The sequence below is a fragment of the Callithrix jacchus genome, chromosome 12 (genome assembly GCF_049354715.1).
Source record: "Callithrix jacchus isolate 240 chromosome 12, calJac240_pri, whole genome shotgun sequence".
Lineage (NCBI taxonomy): Eukaryota > Metazoa > Chordata > Mammalia > Primates > Cebidae > Callithrix > Callithrix jacchus.
The window spans coordinates 14180956-14202053 of record NC_133513.1 but is presented as its reverse complement, the minus strand read 5'-3'; the positions used below and the strand labels follow the sequence as shown (position 1 = coordinate 14202053).

General features: G+C 50.5%; 2 protein-coding genes across 2 annotated transcripts in view; both read left to right on the top strand.

Moving 5' to 3' along the window:
* Window positions 1-1880: 1880 nt before the first annotated feature.
* LOC128929222 (vitellogenin-like) lies at window positions 1881-14434 on the top strand. Its single transcript, XM_054242357.2, has 5 exons — window positions 1881-2465; window positions 9361-9546; window positions 10262-10414; window positions 11942-12086; window positions 14238-14434. Exons 1-5 carry the CDS (start codon window positions 2436-2438, stop codon window positions 14297-14299), a joined length of 576 nt encoding a protein of 191 aa, XP_054098332.2. The 5' UTR covers window positions 1881-2435; the 3' UTR covers window positions 14300-14434.
* A 485-nt stretch (window positions 14435-14919) lies between these two features.
* LOC100894446 (uncharacterized) overlaps window positions 14920-21098 on the top strand; it is a 33455-nt gene continuing 27276 nt past the window's right edge. The window contains exons 1-3 of the mRNA XM_078344705.1: window positions 14920-15089; window positions 16358-16473; window positions 18507-18701. Of these exons, the coding sequence (XP_078200831.1) occupies window positions 15047-15089; window positions 16358-16473; window positions 18507-18701 (354 nt within the window). The 5' untranslated portion in view covers window positions 14920-15046. The remainder of the gene's footprint in view (window positions 15090-16357; window positions 16474-18506; window positions 18702-21098) is intronic.

The following is a 21098-nucleotide window of genomic DNA, read 5'->3' as shown; positions in this document are numbered from 1 at the left end:
GTGTTCCACTGGCCCATGAAATCCTTCCTTTTTGATATTATAAAGTCCCCATTTTCCCATTTCCATCCTGCCAACCTTGCTGTGTTTGGGCCAAACAGGGCCAGTAGAACCCAGAACTTGATGTGGACTGGTGAGGCCAGAGCCTCGTTAGGCAGCTCAAGAAATCTGCGCTCAGGTCCTTGGTCTGCAGGGAGGACCAAATCTCCATCGATGACTCCTCAATACACTGCTAGGGAAACCACAGTGTGAAACAGCTTGAGAAATAGAATCTATGCCAGATCCAACATTTCCTCACACTCACGATTTCATGACTGGGACATTCAAGCAGGAGGGACCAGAAGAGCACCCTCTTCACCTGCATGCCCAGGTCCTCTTTGGGTCATCGAGGGCATGAGGCTGGAAGCAGGGGTGTCTGGGATAGGTGCAGGCTATGGTCAGGGGCAGCGGGGCTGGTGGGCGCTGGGCAGTGGTGATAATGGTAGTGAAAGGTCTAGGGCAGGGCAGAGATCAGGAGGAACAGCACTCCAGCAGGGTTCAGAGACAGGTCAGTAGGGCAGCAGACACAGGAGCAGATGGCCTGGGACTCAGAGGAGCAGCTGGAGTTGGAGGAGAAGGGCCCTGTTTTCCTCCAGTCTTGCTCTGGGCGCTGCAAATAGACTCACTCTCTGAATCTTTGAACCCCTTCCTTCAATCCCAGCATGCACCTTTTTTTTTTTTTTAATTGAGACAGAGTTCAGAGTTGTCGCTCAGGCTGGAGTGCAATGGCATGATGTCAGCTCGTTGCAACTTCCACCTCCCATGTTCAAGCAATTATTCTGCCTCAGCTTCCTGAGTAGCTGAGATTAGCGGTGCACACCACCACACCTGGCTAATTTTTGTATTTTTAGTAGAGACAGGGTTTTGCCATGTTGGCCAGGCTGGTCTGGAACTCCCGACCTCAGGTCATCCGCCCACCTCGGCCTCCCACCGTGCCCAGCTGCAGCACGCACCTTCTTAAGGACAGTTTCTTTCTGGATTCTTTTTAAGCTTCTGATTTCTAATCCTTCCTAACTCAGCTCACGCCCCCCACCCCCTGCCCTCCATTCTGCCTCACTTTCTCCTTTCCTGATTCCCACCATTTCCCACAATCAGTCCTGGCCTCAGATTCCCGCCCTTCAGGTTCCAGTGTTCCTTGGGTCCTCCCTCTCCCCTGATCGTCTCTGATTAGGGGTGGGGGTGTGAGGTGGAATTAAAGCCAGCCTCGACTGGAGTCCTGGGCTGGATTCTGCACTGTGCTCCGCTGTGTCATTGCACCTTCTCGTTTCTGCTCTTTCTGCTGCTTCATCCTCTTCATGCTCTAACCCCCCCAGCGGATGCTGACCCTGCCCGTGGAGCACACTCCTTCCCCGCTGCTGCTCCTCCAGCTCCATCTCTCCACCTTCGGCTCCTGGCCTTTCCTGGCCCAGGGGCCCGAGCTCTGAGTTCCAGACCTTTTCCGGGGCACTGTCCTGCTCCTCCTCGTCACCTCAGGGCAGTGGCCGTGGGCTCCTCCTCCAGCTGCTGCGGGCCTGGGCGAGCCGGGTCAGTGTCGCGGCGCCGACAGTGCAGTTCCCGCCCCGGGGTGGCAGCAGCAGGTGTAGTGCCCGCGGCACCCCATGGAGGCTGGTGTGGGCGCCGCCTGGAGGCTGGTGTGGGCGCTGCCTGGAGGTTGCTGTGGCGCCCCCTGGAGGTTACTGTGGCGCTCTTTGGTGCCCAGCGCCCAGACTGGGTCTTCCCGGCTGCGTCGCTGCTGCCCCCTACCGGGGTGGCGGGGCCAGGGTTCCACGCGGCTTCATCTTGATTTGCCTTCGCTCCTCCCGGAAGTCAGCGGTGCCGCCCCGGAGGCTGCTGCTGTCCAGGTCGCCATATTCCCCGCGGGACCGGCTGGGCTCTGGCCTCAGGCCGCCCACCCCGCTCCAGCCGCCGCCGCCTCTGCCTCGCAGCTGCGAGAAGAGGAGATGGAGCGACCTCCAGGCACCGGGAGGCCGCGGCTCCCACAGCAACCGGCGGGACTGAGGAGAAAGACGCCAGGAAGCGGAAGGTTCTCGCCGGCCCGAGGGTCGCTTTGGGCTGCACCCCTTGGTTCCTGCCTGCGAGCAGCTGCTGGGACCCTCCCTGCCAAGTTGCTCCCCGAAAAGCTCCAGGGCTCTCGGGTCTGCAGGGAGGGACACTTTCCCCCTCACTGTGAGTCTGCAAACTCGGAGCCGGGCGGACCGCGAGGTCAGGAGATTGAGACCAGCCTGGCTAACGCGGTGAAACCCGCCTCTACTAAAAATGCAAAAACCAGCCAGGCGTGGTGGCACACACCGGTGGTCCCAGCTACTCAGAAGGCTGAGGCCGGAGAATCGCTTGAACCCGGGAAGTGAAGGTTGCAGTGAGCCGAGGTCGCACCACTAAACTTCAGCCTCGGCGACAGAATGAGACTCCGTCTCAAAAAAAAGACACAGGTAAGGATGTGCACTCATAAGACAGTCATCTGTATTCTGCCCTGTGGTTTATGAGCTGTCGTGGCTCTGGAATAGTCTCTGTTACATAGACTCTGCCCAAACCAATCGGACCTTTTCTAAAAAAAAAAAATTTTTTTGAGAGGCGGAGGTAGAGGAAAAAAAATTTTTTTTAGTTTTAATTAAATTTTTTACCCCCCAAAGACAGGATCTCACTCAGTCGCCAGGCTGGAGTGCCGTGGCGCTATTACAGCTCGCTGCAGCTTCAGACCTGTGGGATTCCACCTTGGACCTGTCTCTGCCCCCTCAGTGGCTAGGACTTTAGGCATGCCCCACCACACCCGGCTCATTTTTAAAAATTATTTTTTGTAGAGATGAGGATCTTACCATGTGCCCAGGCTGGTCTCCAACTCCTGGAGTCGACAGGTTCTCTTGCCTCGGCCTCCCAGAGTGTGGGGATTATAGGCGTGAGCCACTGAACCTGGCCCAGACCTTTTCTTGTTAGAAGTCTGGACTTTGCTCCCGGTTAAAAGGGACATTCCCACTCCTGTAATTCCCAGTCTCCTTTAACGGGACAGATAAAAATGTGTTTTTCTGATAACAGAACTTCAAAATATATGAAGCAAAAATGTGCAGGAAAGGAGACATAGACAGATTCACCATCATATTTGGGGATTCTAACACCCTAAACATGTATTAAGGATATAAAAAATCTAAACACTGTCAACCAGCTTTTGCTAATTGACATAAATAGAATACTACCTTCAGTGACTATTAAAAATGCTCTTGGCCAAGCACGGTGGCTCACACCTGTGATCCCAGCGCCTTGGGAGGCGGAGGCGGACGGATTGCTCAGGAGCTGGAGACCAGTCTGGCCAGTGTGGTGAAACCCCATCTCTGCTAAAGATACAAACAAATTAAGCAGGCATGGTGGCGTGAACTTGTAATCCCATCTGCTGGGGAGGCTGAGGCAAAGGGAGGTGGAGGTTGCAGTGAGCCGAGATTGCACCAGCTGTGCAACAGAGCGAGACTCCGTCTGAAAAAAAACAAAGTTTTTTTTTGACTATACAAAAAGTATTTGCCAAGAGAGACCTTGTACTGAGTCCAAAAATAAGTCTCTTGGCCGAGCAGGGTGGCTCACGCCTGTAATCCCAGCACTTTGGGAGGCTGAGGCAGGCGGATCACAAGGTCGGGAGACTGAGACCATCCTGGCCAACATGATGAAACCCCGTCTCTACCAAAAATACAAAAAGAAATTGCTGGGCATGGTGGTACATGCCTGTAGTCCCAGCTACTCAGGAGGCTGAGGCAGGACAATTGTTTGAACCCAGGAGGCTGAGATTTGCCACTGCAGTATAGCCTGGGCGACAGTGAAAGATTCTGTCTCAAAGAAAAAAAAAAGAAGTCTCTTAATACCAGCTGATGGAAATGTTATGGAGTATTCTGTTCTCTGACAATGCTGTAATTAAATTAGTAATCAATAATAAGATGACTAGAAAATCTCCAAGTGCTTGGGAATTAAATAGCACACTTCTTTATTATCCATGTGTCAAAGATTAAATCACAAGCAATCTTAGAAAACATTTGAAGTGAATGATAACAAAAACTGAAATTCATGGAATACACCTAAAGCAGCTATGGGGAAAATCTTCATATTAAAGGCTTACTGTAAGAAAGAAGACAGTTTTAAAATCAACCAATCATCTAAACCAGGAGTTGATAGACTTTTTCTGTAAAGGTCCAGGTAGCAAATATTTGAGGCTTTGAAAGTCATATAAGTCTGTCACATATTCCCCCCAACCCCAACCATTTAAAAATATAAAAACCAGACTGGGTGCAGTGGCTCACATCTGTAATTCCAGCACTTTGGGAGGTTAAGGTGGATGGATTACTTGAGACAGGAGTTTGAGACCAGCCTGACCAACATAGTGAAACCCCATCTCTACTAAAAATGCAAAAGTAGCCAGCGTGGTGGCGTGTGTCTCTAATCCCAGCTACTTGGGAGGCTGAGACAGGAGAGTTGCTTGAATCTGAAAGGCAGAGGTTGCAGTGAGCCAAGATTGCCCCACTGCACTCCAGCATGGGTGACAGAGTGAGGATTCATCTCAAAAAAAAAAAAAGTAAAAAGGCATTCTTAGGTGGGAAGCAATACGTAAAGATCATGGGCATGATTTAGTAGTTTGGCAAACCCTGATCTGTGCTTCCATCTTAAGATTCTAAAAAAGAAGAATAAATCAGGCTGGGTGCGGTGGCTCACGCCTATAATCCCATCACTTTGGGAGGCTGAAGCGGGTGGATCACGAGGTCAAGAGATCGAGACCATCCTGGTCAACAAGGTGAAACCCCATCTCTACTCAAAATACAAAAATTAGCTGGGCATGGTGTTGCGCGCCTGTAGTCCCAGCTACTCGGGAGGCTGAGGCAGGAGAATTGCTTGATCCCAGAAGGCGGAGGTTGCAGTGAGCCGAGATCGTGCCATTGCACTCCAGTCTGGGTAACAACAGCAAAACTCCATCTCAAAAAAGAAGAATAAATCAAACGGAATGAAAGAGGTAAAGATAATAGTCAATTAAATAAAAAAGGGGCCAGGCACAGTGGTGCATACCTTAGAGGCCAAGCTGGGCAGATCGCTTGAGCTCAGAAGTTTGAGACCAGCCTAGGCAACATGGCGAAACCTTATTTCTTTTTCTTTATTTTTTTGAGATGGAGTCTTGCTCTGTCACCCAGGATGGAGTGCAGTGGTGCGATCTTGGCTCACTGCAACCTCTGTCTCCTGGGTTCAAGCTATTCTCCTGCCTCAGCCTCCTGAGTAGCTGGGATTACAGGCGGGTGCCAGCATGCCTGGCTAATTTTTGTATTTTTTTTTAGTAGAGACAGGGTTTCGCTAGCGAAACCTTATTTCTGCAAAACAAAAGCCTGGCACTGTGGTGCATGCCTGTAGTCCCATCTACTTTGGGGGCTGAGGCAGGAGAATTGCTTGAGCCTGGGAATTCGAAGCTTCAGTGAGCCATGTTAATGCCACTGTGGTGTGGTACACACAGGACACTGAAGCACGCACTCACTGAGGCAGCGGGATGTGCACACGCACACTGGATCATGTGTACATGCACAGACCCACACAGACACAGGCTCACACCAAGGCACAGGGACACAAGAACGCACAGGGACATGCACACACATGCTGGATCGTGTGTACACAGACCCACATACACTGATGAAGGCTCACACCAAGGCACAGGGACACACAAACACAGGGACATACACATGCTGGATCATGTGTACACACACTTGTGCAGGCTCACACCGAGGCACAGGGACACCTGGACACATAGGGACATGCACACACATGCTGGATCATGTGTCCACACAGAGACCCCCACACACACTGATGGAGGCTCACACTGAAGCACACAGATACACAGGTATACAGGGACATGAACACACATGCTGGATCATATGTTCACACATGGACATGCACACACAGGATCACACCGAGGCACAGGCATATGTGCACACTGTCGTGTTCACACACAGACCTGTATACACATTGACACAGGCTCAGGGGCACACAAACACACAGGGTCATGCACAAACATGCTGCATCATGTGTACACACACAGACACACACAATGATGCAGGCTCGCACCAAGACAGGCTCTCCCAGGACATCTTCATGGGGGAATGCAGGGACACACACACACACACATACACACACTCACTCTCTCTGAGATATACACACCAAGACTTATACCTGGAGATGTAGATATACACCCCAATGTGTGCACATGTGAACACATAGTGGCATGTGTGTGTACATACAGCAGGACACTCACACAATGGGACGTGTGAAGACAGCCACCCACACCTGGACACATGCATGGGCATACCATGATACACTGGGCTGTGTGTGGGCACACACAGCACACACACACATACAGACACCTGGATACATGGGCATGTGCACACACCCACTGGGACACACAAGATGCCCACATGGGGACTCATGTGCACAGGTCTCCACCAGGAAACACGCGTTCTAGGGTTCTTGAGTGCATGGAGACACCTGCACACCCGCATGGGAACATACACACCCACAAGCACTGGGATTCCACAGCACACACCGACATGCATGCACACACATGCTCATGTTCACACTGTCACACAGTGTGTTCACAGTCTAGCATAGTCACGCAGACCTGGTGAAGATTCATGAAGCCAAGGAAGGAATAGAGCTGGGCAGGCTGGGCGTGGTGGGCGTGGTTGCTCACACCTATAATTCTAGCACTTTGGGAGGCAGGTGGATCACCTGAGGTCAGGAGTTCGAGACCAGCCTGGCCACCATGGCAAAAGCCTGTCTCCACTAAAGATACAAAAATTAGCTGGGCGTGGTGGCAGGCGCCTATAATCCTAGCTACTCAGGAGGCTGAGGCAGGAGCATGGCTTGAACCCAGGAGATGGAGGTTGCAGTGAGCTGAGATTGTGCCACTATATTCCAGCCTGGGTGACAAGAGCAAGACTCCATCTTGGAAAAAAAAAAATGGGAGACAGAGCTGGATGGAGATTTTATTTCCCCACAGCTGCCAAGCATTCTCTGTTCTAGGGTGATGTGGGTCTAGCACAGAGGCCACTGTTCGCACCCAGTGCCCCAGGGCCAGATTTTAGGAGTGAGCCCAGAATTTTCATTTTGAGAAGCAGTGAGTGTTGGGGTCATGCATGGCCTGGGAGCCAGACCCTTCTGGGTTAAATCCCAATTCTACCATTTACAGCTGGGCTACCTGAGGCAAATTCCTTACCTTTCTGAGTCTCAGCTTCCTCATTTGCAAAATGGAAATGATAAGAAAGGCGAAGTGTCTGACGTTTTATCAGCAGAATCTGGCTTGTAGTGAGTAGTTTGCTTATTAAGATTTGTTGGCCGGGCGAGGTGGCTCACACCTGTAATCTAAGCACTTTGGGAGGCCAAGGTGGGTGGATCACCTGAGGTCAGGAGTTCAAGACCAGCCTGGCCATCATGGTGAAACCCCAACTTCAAAAAAAAAAAAAAAAAAAGATTTGTTGGTCTAGGCCAGGTCCAGTGGCTCATGCCTGTAATCCCAGCACTTTGGGAAGCTGAGGCAGGCAGATCACTTGAGCCCAGGAGTTTGAGACCAGCCTGGCCAACATGGGGCAAAACCCCATTGCTAGAAATAAAAAAAATTAGGCATGGTGACGCACGCCTGTAACCCCAGCTACTCTGGAGGCTGAGGCAGGAGAATTGCTTGAATCCGGGAGGCAGAGGTTGCAGTGAGCTGAGATGGCACCACTGCACAGTCCAGCCTGGATGACAGAGCAAGACTCTGTCTCAAAAAACAAACAAACAAATTGTAAACTGTTGGTCTGATTTGTCTGAGGGGCCTGGAGGGGCCAGCTATGTCCCGAGCCCTCTCTCCTGTTTGCCCCCCTTTCGTTGAAGCCTTCAGTGCCCTGGCGTGAGAGTAGCTGGGCATCTGAGTGGTGGCTCCGTCAAGCTGCTGGAGTGACCCCGGGAGGACTCTGCCTAGGCCTAGTGGTTGCTGCTGAGTGGTGTCCACAGGAGATGAACCCTGGTTGGACTGGGTGGGTGGGGCTCTAGCAGTCTCCTGCTCCCCGGAGCCAGACCCAAGAGGTCCAACTTGCATTTCAGGGCAGGGCAGGAAGACGAGGTGTGGGACACAGATGCTCAGAGAAGAAGGAAGGTCTTTTTTTTTTTTTTTGAGAGAGAGAATCTTGCTCGTCGCCCAGGCTGCAGTGCAGTGGCACAATCTTGGCTCACTGCAACCCCAGCCTCCTGAGTCTGGGATTACAGGTGTGTACCACTGACCCCAGCTAATTTTTGCATTTTTAGTTGAGACGGGTTTCGCCATGTTGGCTAGGCTGGTCTTGAACTCCTGAGCTCAAGTGATGCTCCCGCCCCAGCCTCCCAGATGTCTGGGATTACAGGTGTGAGCCACCTCACCTAGCCTACAGGCAAGGTCATGATGTTCCTCTGAAGGGGCCCATCACAGGATCCTCACTGGATTTGTAAGCTGAGGGTTAAATGCGGCCATTTCAAAAATTAAATGATTGAAGTTGTAAGTAGACAAATGGTATTAAAAACAAAGGCAGTGGTGAACTCGCTGCTCTCTATGATCTTGCTACGTCACACTCCATCTACGTTCTTGAGGTTATTGATATTCAGGGCGGTCCTGGGGGGCACTGACCAGTAGCGGGCACGGTGGCCTGGGGGCCCTCTCCAGCCCCCTCTCATCTTATGCCTGGAAGTGGGTGATGCTGTTTAAAGGACACTGGCTGGTGTGGGTGGCAGGGCCTGGAGGTGTGGCCCAGCTCTCCTGGGTTCCGTGTCCCTGCTGTGCACAGAGGGATGATAGCATCTTCTTGGGCATCCCCCAGTCCTGGGAGAGATGGCTTCTCTCTTGCGTGCCTTCGAAGATGGGAGAGGCGAGCAGGCTGACACGAGCTTGCTTTGTGAGTTGATCGCAAAGAGGACTTCGGTTTTGTCTCTTACGCATCCCACTTGTACTGGGAGGCAGACAGCAAGTGGAACGTGGTAGGGAACCCTGGACAAAGCATCAGACCCCGCCCAGAGGCCAGAATACTGGTCATCTAGCCCTGCACTGTCAACATTTGGGGTTGGATAATTATTTGGGGAGAGGGGACTGTTCTGTGTGTTAGAGGATCTTTAACAGTGAGCCTGGCCAGTAGTGGCCCTCCCTTCTCTCCACCTGTGACACCAAAGTATCTCCAGACATTCCCAAACATCCCTGTCCCCAGTTTAGTGGGGGACTCGGCTCTGCATTGTTCTGAAGTGCCCAGGTGAGTGGGGGTGAGGCCTGTGAAGGGAGCTTATCACCTTCTCAGGGTGGGAACCGGTTTCTGTCCCCAGCCGCTGCTCCAGACACCGCAGGCCAGCCCCGGCGCCTTCCTGGGTATCTCAGCCCTGGTGCACAACTTCTGTGCTTCTCTGGATGGGCCCTGTGGGCAGCTGCCTGGAGTCGGCTCCCTAGTGAGCATCCTGGGAGAGGCCTTGGGTGAGAACTGTACCTTCCGGGAGCCCTCAGAAACTGACAAGGTGAGGACATCCAGTGACCTGGGTATCGGGTCCAGTTCTCCCATTGGGGCTCAGGCCAAGCAGGAAAGCCCCAGGTGGAGAGGGTGGGGTAGGTTCCCCCTTTCCCCCCATTCTCTCCTTTCCCCCTTGCCCCCCCCATTTCCCCCTGGATGGATAATGGGTGTGTGGATGGATGGGTGGGGGTGGGTACCTGGCTATGGAAGAAGCCAATAGGTATTGAGGGAGTCACAGTATGGGGAGGTGGCTTGCTTAGGAAGGGGCCCAGGAACACCAAGACATTTAAAGACTGTCCATGTGGCAAGACACTCTGCTGTTTTGTAAATCATTTTATTGGAATGTAGCCACGCCTTCCCCCCATTTCCCCCATTTCTCCCCAAATCCCTCCTGCCTCTCATTCCCCCTGCCTCCTGTTTTCCCCTATTCCCCCATCCCCATTCCCCCACCCCGTTTTCCCCATTCCCCCTGCCCCTTGTTCCCCATTCCCCCTGCCCCTTGTTCCCCTATTCTCCCCATTCCCTCGCATTCCCCACTGCCCCCTCATTCCCCCATTCCCCCTGCCCCCATTCCCCCATTCCCCCTGTCCCTTTTCCTCCACCCCCTTTTATACCTGCCCTCTTCTCCCTCCTATTCCACCATCCTCCCCATCCCCCTGCCCTGCCCTGCCCTGCCCTGCCCTGCCACTGCACCTCATGGTCCTGCCTCCATCTTGATTTAGCTCCAGCTTGTGCTGAAGGTGATCGGCAATGCGGGCTTGGCAGCCATGGCTCTCACCCCCACACTCAGTGCCTGTGCGTCTCTGCGAAGCAACACCCCCGAAATCCAGCTGGGTGCCATCCAGGCCTTCCGGAGGGTCCCCTGCTCTGTAGACGTGAGCCCTTGTGTGTTTCACTGGGTGGGGTTGGGTGGTGGTGGGTCTCTACCCACCATTAGCTAATTCACTTCTTCAACTGTTCATTTACTCATCATGTATCTAATGAGCACCTACTTTGGGCTGGGTACTAGTGTGAGCAGGTATCCAGGTCTAAGCCTGTGTCTAGTGTGGGAAGCAGATTATTCATCAAATGCACGAATAACCATATAATTACTAATGCCATCCATGCTCCCTCTAGTACAGGGTTTGGCAGACTATGGGCCATGGGCCACTTCCTGGCCCTCTTTGTCTGTATTTGTCAATAAAGTTTTATTAGAACACAGCCATGCTCATTTATGTGCTGTCTCTGGCTGCTTTCCTGCTTCACCTGCAGAGCTGAGTCATTGCAAGAGACCGAATGGCTTGCAGAATCTGAAAGAGTTCACTGTCCCTTTACAGAAGAAATTTGCTAATCCCTGGGCCAGTACCTTCTTTCTTACTCGGAGTCAAAGTCACAGTCCCTTCATCGACCTCCCGGTCCCTGAGGGACTGACCTCTGGGCCTCACCTGCTCCTTTCACCTCTCACCCCTCCTCCGCAGCACATTCCTCTCTCTGTTCTTCCTCAAACACTTGTGACCCTCTCTTGCGCCAGGCCCATTGGACATGCTGTCCCCTTTTCTGTACACTTTTCCCCCAGATGTCCCTTTCTTTCTTACCTCCTGTAGGCCTTAGCTTAAAAGTCACTTTCTCTGTGAGGTCTCCCTTGACAATTTCACCTGAAATTGAACCTCCCAGTTCCCCCATGGCTCTGGTCCTGTTTCCCCATTTCATTTTTCCCTCCACAGGGTTTATTACCACCTAACTTTTTATATATTTCACATGCTAATCTCATTGACTGTCTCCCTGCACTAGAATGCCAGCTTCAGGTGGACAGGGGCTGGGTTGGTCTTGCTTATGGCTGTCACCTAGCACAGTGCTGGGTACACAGTTGCTGCTTAGTTAATATTTGTTACATGGATGAATGGGCGGATGGATTAATGATGGGTGAGTGGATAGATGATAGGTGGGTGGGTAGTTGGATGGGTAGATGGGTGAATGAATAGATGAGTGAGTGAGTGGGTGGGTGGGTGGGTAGCTGACTGTGGAGGAAGCCAATAGGTACTGAGGGAGTCACAGTATGGGGAGGTGGCTTGCTCAGGAAGGGGCCCAGGAATGGCAAGACATTTAAAGACCCCCCATGTGGCAAGACACTGTGCCATCTTTGTAAATAGTTTTATTGGATTGTAGCCATACCCGTTTGTTGGGGAACTGATGAGGCGCTAGGCTGGGGCTGGTAGAGACTGGGAATTAGGCATGATCAGTGAACTCCTGCTACCTCCCACAACTGGGCCACAGGTGAGAGTATGTCAGGGAAGCCTCCTACGGTGGTGATATCAGGATAGCTGGGGCTAGGCAGCACGTTCACCTGCTGGAGCCAGGAACATCATCCTCCTGGGTGGAGGTAGGTGGGCCTTTGGTGATGGCCTGTCTTCTGCCCAAGCCAGCGATCAGTGCTCTCCCATCTGTACCACTCCCCGGAGGAGGATGCTGAGATTCGTATCAATGTCTACCTGGCCCTGATGAGATGCCCCAGTGAAGAGGTGTTTGCTCAGGTGCGGCGCACCCAGGCAGGCGAGCTGTCCACCCAGGGTGAGCCATGGGTGTGTGTGTGGGAGGGGTGTGGGCAGGCAGGGGTGGGGGTGGTAGGGCACCTCCTGGAGAGTGCAGGGGGTTTGAGAGCATCCTCACCCTCCACTCCTCTGGCATCCTTCTGTCTTCTTGTCCCCCTCTTTCTCTACCATACTGTCTAGATGAGGGGCTGCGTATTCCTCCCTCCCCTACGTGGTAATTCCAGTCCCCATTCTGCTGCTGGATGACTTTGAAGAAGTTGCTTCTCCTCTCTGTTCCTCAGTTTCCTCATCTGTAAAATGGGATGGGAGTCAGGGTTCTGGCCAGATCATGACATGGTGTCCTAAAGAGAGACCTAACAAGAGGTACAGCATCTGCAAATCTCAGATCCCTTATGGAAGGAGATAGTTCCCTTTATACTAGCACCTGAACCCAAAGATGAAATTCAAAAAAATAAGTTCAACTGATTGTTTAAAAAAATTCCATAATATACAGTGGGGTGAGAGGTTGGAACCTGAGAGCCCAGGTTCAAATTCCAGCTTCACCACTTCCTTCCCGTATGCCTTGAGACAAGTAAGGAAACCTTCATGAGCCTCCATTTCTGTACCTATAAAATAGGGATAATGCTAGTACCTCCCTCATAGTGATGCAAGCATAAAATGAGTTAATACACAAAGGCATTTAGAACACATAGTAAGTGCCACATGTGTGACTGTTGCTTTTAATGTTGTTATCACTACTGCTGCTATTATTAATGCAGTATGGCTACATGGTCAAAATTTTAAAGCATAGGCAAGGGATAAATGAGAAAAATTAGTCTTCTTTCCTCTTCCCCCAATATCTTCCTGTGTCCTAAAGATACGCACTGTGAACCAGGTCCCCCATGGGACCTGATTCTGGTTTAGGCTGTTTCTGGTCTTTTGCCATCAGAACCATCACCAAATTCTCCTGTGTATCACATCAGAACTTGTAATACATAGAGGAACATACTCATTTATCTCTTTAACAACAGCATCTCAGGATCATGTTCTACTTGCTATTGTGCTCCTTGCCTTTTTTTTTTTTTTTTAATGAGAAGCAACTTCTCATTTAAAAAAAAAAAAAAAAAAAAAAACAAAGTCTCTGTCACCCAGGCTGGAGTGCAGTGGCACAATCTCGGTTCACTGCAACATCTACCTCCTGGGTTCAAGCAATTCCCCTGCTTCAGCCTCTTGAGTAGCCAGGATTACAGGCATATATCACCATGCCAGGCTAACTTTTGTATTTTTTTAATAGGGACGGTTTTGCCATATTGTCCAGGCTGGTCTGGAACTCCTGACCTCAGGTGATCCGCCCACCTTAGCCTCCCAAAGTGCTTGGGATGGCAGGTGATAGCCACTGGGCCCAGCCTGCTCCTTTCGGCTTTAACATGTCTGGGAGCTCATCTCTCATCTATGGCTCTTATATATTCTCATCTATGGCTGTGTGGGTGTTCTGCTGGATGTTTGTACCATATTCCATTTTACCAGTCTCCACTGGTAAAATGGCATTTAGGCTGTTTCTGGTCTTTTGCCATTAGAAACAATAGACACAAATCTTCCTGCACAGCTACCTTTGGCCCTTGAGTTAATCTCACTTGAGAATAATTTCCCAGAAGATAAGTTGCCAAGGCAAAGGGTATGCATGTTGAAAAGTCTGATGTGATGTTGTTGAATTACCTTCTGAAGAGATGGCACTATTCAAAGATACAGCTGTCTCTGTTGGCAGTTTCAGGCATGGGGTATGATGTGTTTTACACCCCTCCTTGGGATCAGCCGAGGGGCTCAGCCCCCGCAGTGGCCCAGGGGACCACCTGACATATCGCCCAGTGGGAATGAGTGGGCACCTTATCCCTAAAAACCTACATTCTGCTCTATTCTGTGATAGATTGTTCCAGAAGCCCCTGGCTGGACCTTCTGAGAGCCTGGGACAATGGCGAGGGTTGGGGGTTCCCCGTAGGACTCTAATATTCGCCATTGGACTCAGTCGCATGAGGCTCTCATTTGGTCTTTATCCCTCCAGGGTCCCTCATGGATCACATGTCACACTTTACCAATCAATCCTGAGACATTCTTAGTCTTCTAGGTCCAGGCTCTGCTTTGAACTGATCTTCCCAAAAAGCCCTGTGAGGTACTTTGTTAGTTCCTTTTTCAGATGAGAAAACTAAGGTTCTAAGAGCTGAAGGGACCATCTCAGGCAACACTGGTACATGGTGAAACCAGGATTTGAAATCAGGTCTGACTTGCCATTTTCACGGATGAGGACACCAAGGCTGAGAGAGACAGAGGGACCACCCCAAGGTATCTGTCGCCAGGCTGGAGAGAGAGGTGTTATCTTGGCTCACTGCAACCTCCACCTCCCAGGTTCAAGTGATTGTTCTGCCTCAGCCTCTCGAGTAGATGGGACTACAGGCATGTGCCACCACACCCAGCTAATTTTTGTATTTTTAGTAGAGACAGGGTTTCACCATGTTGGCCAGGTTGGTCTCGATCTCCTGACCTCGTGATCTGCCCACCTTGGCCTCCCATAGTGCTGGGATTACAGGCATGAGCCACTGCACCCAGCCCAGACTCAGGTCTGACTTTTGAGCCTGTAATACCTTCCTTTGTCTTGCGAAAAGTGTCAGAGTTCCATGCACGGGCTGAATTTCCAAGTTCTGTTCAGGCACGACTCTTCATTGCTGCTCTTTCTTGAGAGCAGACGTAGGTCTCCATAGGCAGGCTCCTGAGAAGACCCCATGTGTGGGAATTGCAAGTCTGGGACGGGGGTCGGGAAGGCCTTTCCTCTGGACAGCGTTCCTGGCACTTTCCTCATGGCCCCTCCCCGCTGATCACAACTCTATTCCAGTGGGTTCTTTTGTATGGAGTCACCTCCTGCAGCTGCTGGAGACACACGACCCCCTGAAACGAGCCCTCCGGGACACCCTCCCTGAGGACATCCTCAGCCAGGAGTTCCACCCGGAAATGTGGAAACACTCATCCTATTCTGATGTCACCTTCCACTCAGGTATGGCCATCCTGGCAGCCCCTGTCCTGGTCTGGGAACACAAAGGCTGAGGGACCCTGGAGCTCCAGCTCCCGACAGCATATGGATCAGACATTGTGTCAAAGGGTCAAATATTTACGTGCCAGTCAGGTGTGGTGGTTGAAACCCGAGCCCTTTGGGAGGCTAAGGCTGGAGGATTGCGTGAGCCCAGGAGGTCGAGTCTTCAGTGAGTCATGATTGCACCACTGCACTCCAACCTTGGTGACAGAGTGAGACCCTGTCTTAAAAAAAAGTTACATGCTGCTTGTTCAAAAATTTGTTTTGCCATATTTCCATAGCACCTGCTGCTTTTGTTGGAAGAGAAAAGTCTTATCAATTATTTTATGGCATTCGACTGAATACTTTTATCTTTTCTTTAAATTGGCTCTTCGTAATTTATGCTAAAAAATTTATCACTACCATTAATAGAAAATCAGTTTAACTCCCCGTAAAGAGAAGGTACTCCTAAAAAGAAATACCGTACACCCACAAGCGGGTAATGAAACACAGCTTTTTTTTTTTTCCTGACATGGAGTCTCGCCCTGTTGCTCAGGCTGGAGTATAGTGGTGCGCTCCAGCTCACTGCAACCTCTGCCTCCCAGGGTCAAGCGATTCTCCTGCCTCAGCCTCTTGAATAGCTGGAACTGCAGGTATGCACCACCATGCCTGGCTAATTTTTGTGTTGTTATTAGTAGAGATGGGGTTTCACCATGCTGGCCCAGCTGGTCTCGAACCCCTGGCCTCAAGTGATCTGCCCACCTCAGCCTCCCAGAGTCCTGGAATTACAGGCGTGAGCCACTGCACCTGGTGGAAACACTATTTTTATTAAATTGTCCTGGATTCTGTGGCTTCCTGAAGGCTGTGAATTTTGAGTATTTTTCCCTACTTGTTAAGAAGAGAGATTAGAGACTACCTCTTTGTTGTAATTAAATAGAAAATCAAAAAGGGAATCTCTTGCTAGTCAAGTCCCCTAAGTCACCTCAGCTTTTCTGGGAAGCCTGGGGGTCAGGGGTCGGGTGCTCTGGGCACCTCCTCTCTGCCTGTCAGCAGAGGGGTGTGTGTGTGTGTGATCCTCTGTCCTGGCCTCCCTCTCTTCTTGCAAAGGCTTAAGGCTGTTTTCCATCTTGGCCAGGGAGTGGTGAGAAGATGCATCCGGTGTCTGACCTTGTGTCAGGGTATGGTCCCATGGTGGTAGCCAGACCCCACTCTGTGAGTATGCAGAATGTACTGATGTTTTTTCTTACTCCTAGTGTCTGGCAACCTGGGAGCCAACTTGGATGGGACTCTTCTCTCCTGTCTCCTTCCCCATTCTGCCACGGTCAACCTGACCATCCACATCATGGACCGTGCCTTCAACCTCCTGGAGGTTAGAGGGGAGCCTTGCTGCAGCCTCCATGGGGCCTCTCCTAGATTTAGGTCCAAAAAATATCTCAGTCACTTCACTGTCTGTCCATCTATCTCTTGCCTGCATTGTTCAGTCCTCCCCTACGCCCTATATCTAGTCATCCACTCACCCACCCATAGATATATCCATACAGCTGTCAATTCACCCACATGCCTTCCTCCCTCCCTCCCTCCCTTCCTCCCTCCCTCCCTCCCTTCCCTTCTTCCTCCCTCCATCCCTCCACCCTCCCTCCCTCCTTCCCATCCATCCCTCTGTCCATTTCTCCTTCCATCCTTCTCCCTCCCTCTCCATCCCTCCCTCCATTCCTCCACCCATCCCTCCACCCTCCCTGCTTGCATTCCTCCCACCATCCCGCCCCCTCCCTCCCTCCCTCCCTCTATCCCTCCATCTATTATTCATTCACCTGCTCATCTGTCCATCCACTCACATCCCTCCCATTCATCTCTCTCATCCATCTGCTCGTTTACCCACCCACCTACCCATAATCTATCCATCCATCTGCTTACCCACTCATCATCCATTCACCCATCTACCCACCCATCATTCATCCACCTATCACTCATTCATCCACCCACCCACCCATCATCTATCCATCCATCATCCATCCATCTACCCACCCCCATCCATCTTCCCACCTATCATTCCTCCACCCACCTATCCATCCGTCTGTTCATTCATTCATCCATCTACCAAAGCACCCATCTATCACCCACCTACCTATCCATCCATCCATTCACTCATTCATCTTTCCACCTACCTACCCATCCATGCACATACCCACCCTCCCATCTGTCTGTCCATCCATCCATGTAATTTCCCATCTATCTCTCTGTCTACTGTCTCACCTACTCATCTATTCATCTGTTCTCCCACTCATCCATCTTTCATCCACCTAGCCATCCATGTCCACCAACATTCATCCCTCAGTCCATCCTCTGAGTCACACATCCATCCATTATCCATCCACCCACCAGTCATTGCCAAGAGCTGGACTCTGGTGACTTCTCTGCAAATGCTATCAGAGATGTCTGGATGGAAAGAGGAAAGAAAGAATAGATGGAAGGAAGAAGAGGTGTCCATAAGAAAGGAAAAGCAGATGGATTAATAGGCATTAAGGATGGATAGGACAAAGGATAGAAAAGATGAAAGGTGGCCAGGTGCGGTGGCTGATGCCTATAATCCCAGCACTTTGGGACGCTCAGGCAGGTGGATCACAAAGTCAGAAGTTCAAGACTAGCCTGGCCAAGATAGTGAAACCCTGTTTCATTTAAAAAATACAAAAAACTATCTGGGCATGGTGGCAGGAGCCTGTAATCCCAGCTACCAGGGAGACTAAGGCAGGAGAATTGCTTGAACCTGCACAGCAGAGGTTGCGGTGAGCCGCGATTGTGCCACTGCACTCCAACCTGGGTGATAGAGTGAAACTCTATCTCAAAAACAAAAAAAAAAGAAAAAGAAAAGGTGGGTGGATAGATGGGAAGGACAAAAGTGTAGGTGAACAGAGGGGCACATGGATGAGCAGGTGGAAGACAGGAGGGACAGAAGGAAGGATCCATTTATTCACCTATCAAATTTTGAGAACCGCCCAGGCCAAGTCAGGCAGGTATCTAGTGATTGAGACAAGAGTCCTTGCCCTCATCATGGATCTTTTGAGGGAAACACACTTTCCAGTCTGAGTATATTGTGTATGGGGCAGAGGAGGTAGGAAGAAAGTGACATGAGAGTTCAGGGGGGCTTCCCGGAGGTGGTGACATTTGACCCAAGCCTAAAATAGTCGGCAAGAATTTTTCCTGTGTGGCGTGTACCAAGTAGATACACAGAATGATGTATTTCCCAAGGTTGTGTTCCTGACCCTGAGTCCAGGTGGGTGCCAGGGAGCCTGGAGTGCCCTGCTCAAACCTTCTGGGTCTGTCATTCGTATCCCCAGTCTGACAGCTTGTCATCACCCCTGTGATTGAATTATTCCTTCCTGAGCCCCTGGCTTCTCTTCTCAGCTTGGGCTTCGGCTGGAAAATGCTGAGGAAATTGCTCGCAGGCTGTTTGGCAGGAACTCATTCTGGGGTCAGGAAGATGGAAGAGAGGCTCAGGCAGAGAAGCCCCCAGGACCAGAACATGGGCCTGCACCACGGCCAGCCAGCCCCAAGTGTCCAGGAGACAGAGCTAGAAGGATGAGAGACCTTCAGCAGAAGGTAAGGAAGGTGGCCACACCCACCCCACTCCACCAGGCAGGCCCACCCCACTTCATTCGTGGGCTTTTGAACCTGTTTGGGTATTTGTGAACTCTGACCCTGCCCACTCCTCACAGAACTAAGTGGCTGGTCCAGATCTGAATAGTCAGCTCGTAGTTGGCTTTATTTGGAAAAACTGTTGATTGAAATCGATTCTGTGCACAGGAAAGTCCCTGAATTGTAAGTGTACAGCTCTCCTGTCCACCATCTCAACACGCCCATGTCACCAGCTCGCAGACTATCTTTAGCCCCCAGCCTCCACCTTGACCCCTGTTCTTGTTAATACCCATCCTTAACCGGGGTACCACTCTTCTGACTTAAGGCCGCATCAGTGAGTTTTACTTTTTAAAACTCAGCTTTGTTGAGGTCTAATTGGCACACGGTGAACAGTAGTACATGGTTAAGGTGTACAACTGGATACATTTCTGACCCATGTACATATTCAAGAAATCATCACCATGATAAAGCTTATGAACATACCTGTCACCCCAAGTCTCTTCCAGATCCTTAGTAATCCCTTCCTCCTGCTTCTCCTTGTCCCCAGAAACTAGTGAGAGGCTTTCTGTCACTGTAGACTCTCTTTCACTTTCTAGAATATTATGTAAATTAGATCACACATGTCTTCTTTTTTTTTCTCTCCTGGGGACAGTCTTACTCTGTCACCCAAGCTGGAGTACAGTGGTATGATCTCAGCTCATTGCAACTTCTGCCTCCCTGCTCAAGCAGTCCTCCCACCTCAGCTTCCATAGTAGCTGGGACCATAGGCAAGTGCTGTCATGCCTATCTAGTTTTTTAGAAAAACTGTTGTAGAGGTAGGGTCTCACTATGTTGTCCAGGCTGGTATCAATCTCTTGGGCTCAAGCGGTCCTCCTGCCTTGACCTCCCAAAGTTCTGGGATTACAGGTGTGAGCCACTGCACCTGACCAACATGTCCTTTTTTAGAAAAGCAAATAATGTTTTTTGTTTGGCTTCTTTTAGTCAGCATAATTTTTCTGAGACTCATCTATGCTGCAGGGTATAATGTGGTTTATTTCTTTTTATTGCTAAATGGTATTCCGTCGCATAGATATACCACAGTTTGTTTTTCCATTCACCTGTTGACACTTTGTAGTTGTTTCCAAGGGTTGGCTATTAAAAATAAAGCTGCTATGAATTATTTACGTACAAGTCTTTGGGCATGTGCTTTTGTTTCTCTTGAATAACTAGTAGGTGTGGCTGGATCATATGGTGGGTGTATGTTTAATTTTTTCTGGAGCTGCTCAACAGTTCTCCCAAGTGGTTGTACTATTTTCGCATTCCCACCAGCAGTGTGCAAGAGTTCCAGTTTCTCCATATCCTCATCAACACTTGGTATGGTTAGACTTTTTAATTTTAGCCATTCCAATAGTGTGTAGTAGTATCATGGATTTAATTTGCATTTCCCTAATGACTGATGACATTGATCATCTTTTCGCATGCTCACATGCTATCGTATATCTTCTTTGGTGAAGTGTGCGCACAAATCTTTCGCTCATCTTATTTCGTTGAATTGTTTTCTTATTATTGAGTTTGGAGAATTCTTTCTATATTCCAGAAAGAAGTTGTTGTTTTTTTCTTTTCGTGACTTGGGGTCTGGTTCTTTCATCCGGGCTGGAGTGCAGTGGTGTGATCATACCTCACTGCAACCTTGACCTCCTGGGCTCAAATGGTCCTCCTGCCTCAGCCTCCTGAGTAGCTGGCACTACAGGTAGTCCAACCACACATGGCTAAGTTCTTTTCTCTTTTTGTAGAGATGGGGTCTCACTCTGTTGCCCAGGCTGGTCTTGAACTCCTGGCCTCAAGTGATCCTCCTGCCTCAGCCTCCCAAAGTGCTGGGATTACAGGTGTGACCCACCATACCTGACCAGAAACAAGTTCTTCATCAGATATGTAACTTGGAAATATTTTCTCCCAGTCTGTGGTGTCTCTTTTTGTTATCTTAATGTTGTCTTTCAAAAAATACCAGGAAGTCTTAATTTTGATGAAGTCAGGTTTAATTTCTTTGATGGATAGTGCTTTTGCTGTTATAGCTCAGAAATATTTGCCTGATGGGATGTTACTGAGATTCTCATAGGACCTTCTCTAGACCTCTGAGCGTGCTCTCTGTGCACTCTCTCCTCTCTGCTACCCTGCCCTGCGAAGCCAGCTGCCAGGGTCTCCCCAGACCCCCAGCTCCTCAGCTCAGGGAGTCCCCTGACAGCCTCCATTCCCCCTCCCTGTGCTGCAGCGTGGACACTCTCCGGGTAGGAAGCTGGGCTCACCTTGCTTGTTTTCATCTCTCGGGGTTCATCGTCTTGGGTGGCCTGATGTCTCTGTGTTGGGCCATCTGGTCCCCAGCTG

Coding starts and splice junctions, on each gene's coding strand:
- LOC128929222 (XM_054242357.2), top strand. CDS start 2,436: ATGAGACTCCGTCTCAAAAAAAAGACACAG. Junction 2,466..9,360: donor GTCTCAAAAAAAAGACACAG/GTAAGGATGTGC, acceptor TTCTGTCCCCAG/CCGCTGCTCCAGACACCGCA. Junction 12,087..14,237: donor AGGCGAGCTGTCCACCCAGG/GTGAGCCATGGG, acceptor TTCCTTTTTCAG/ATGAGAAAACTAAGGTTCTA.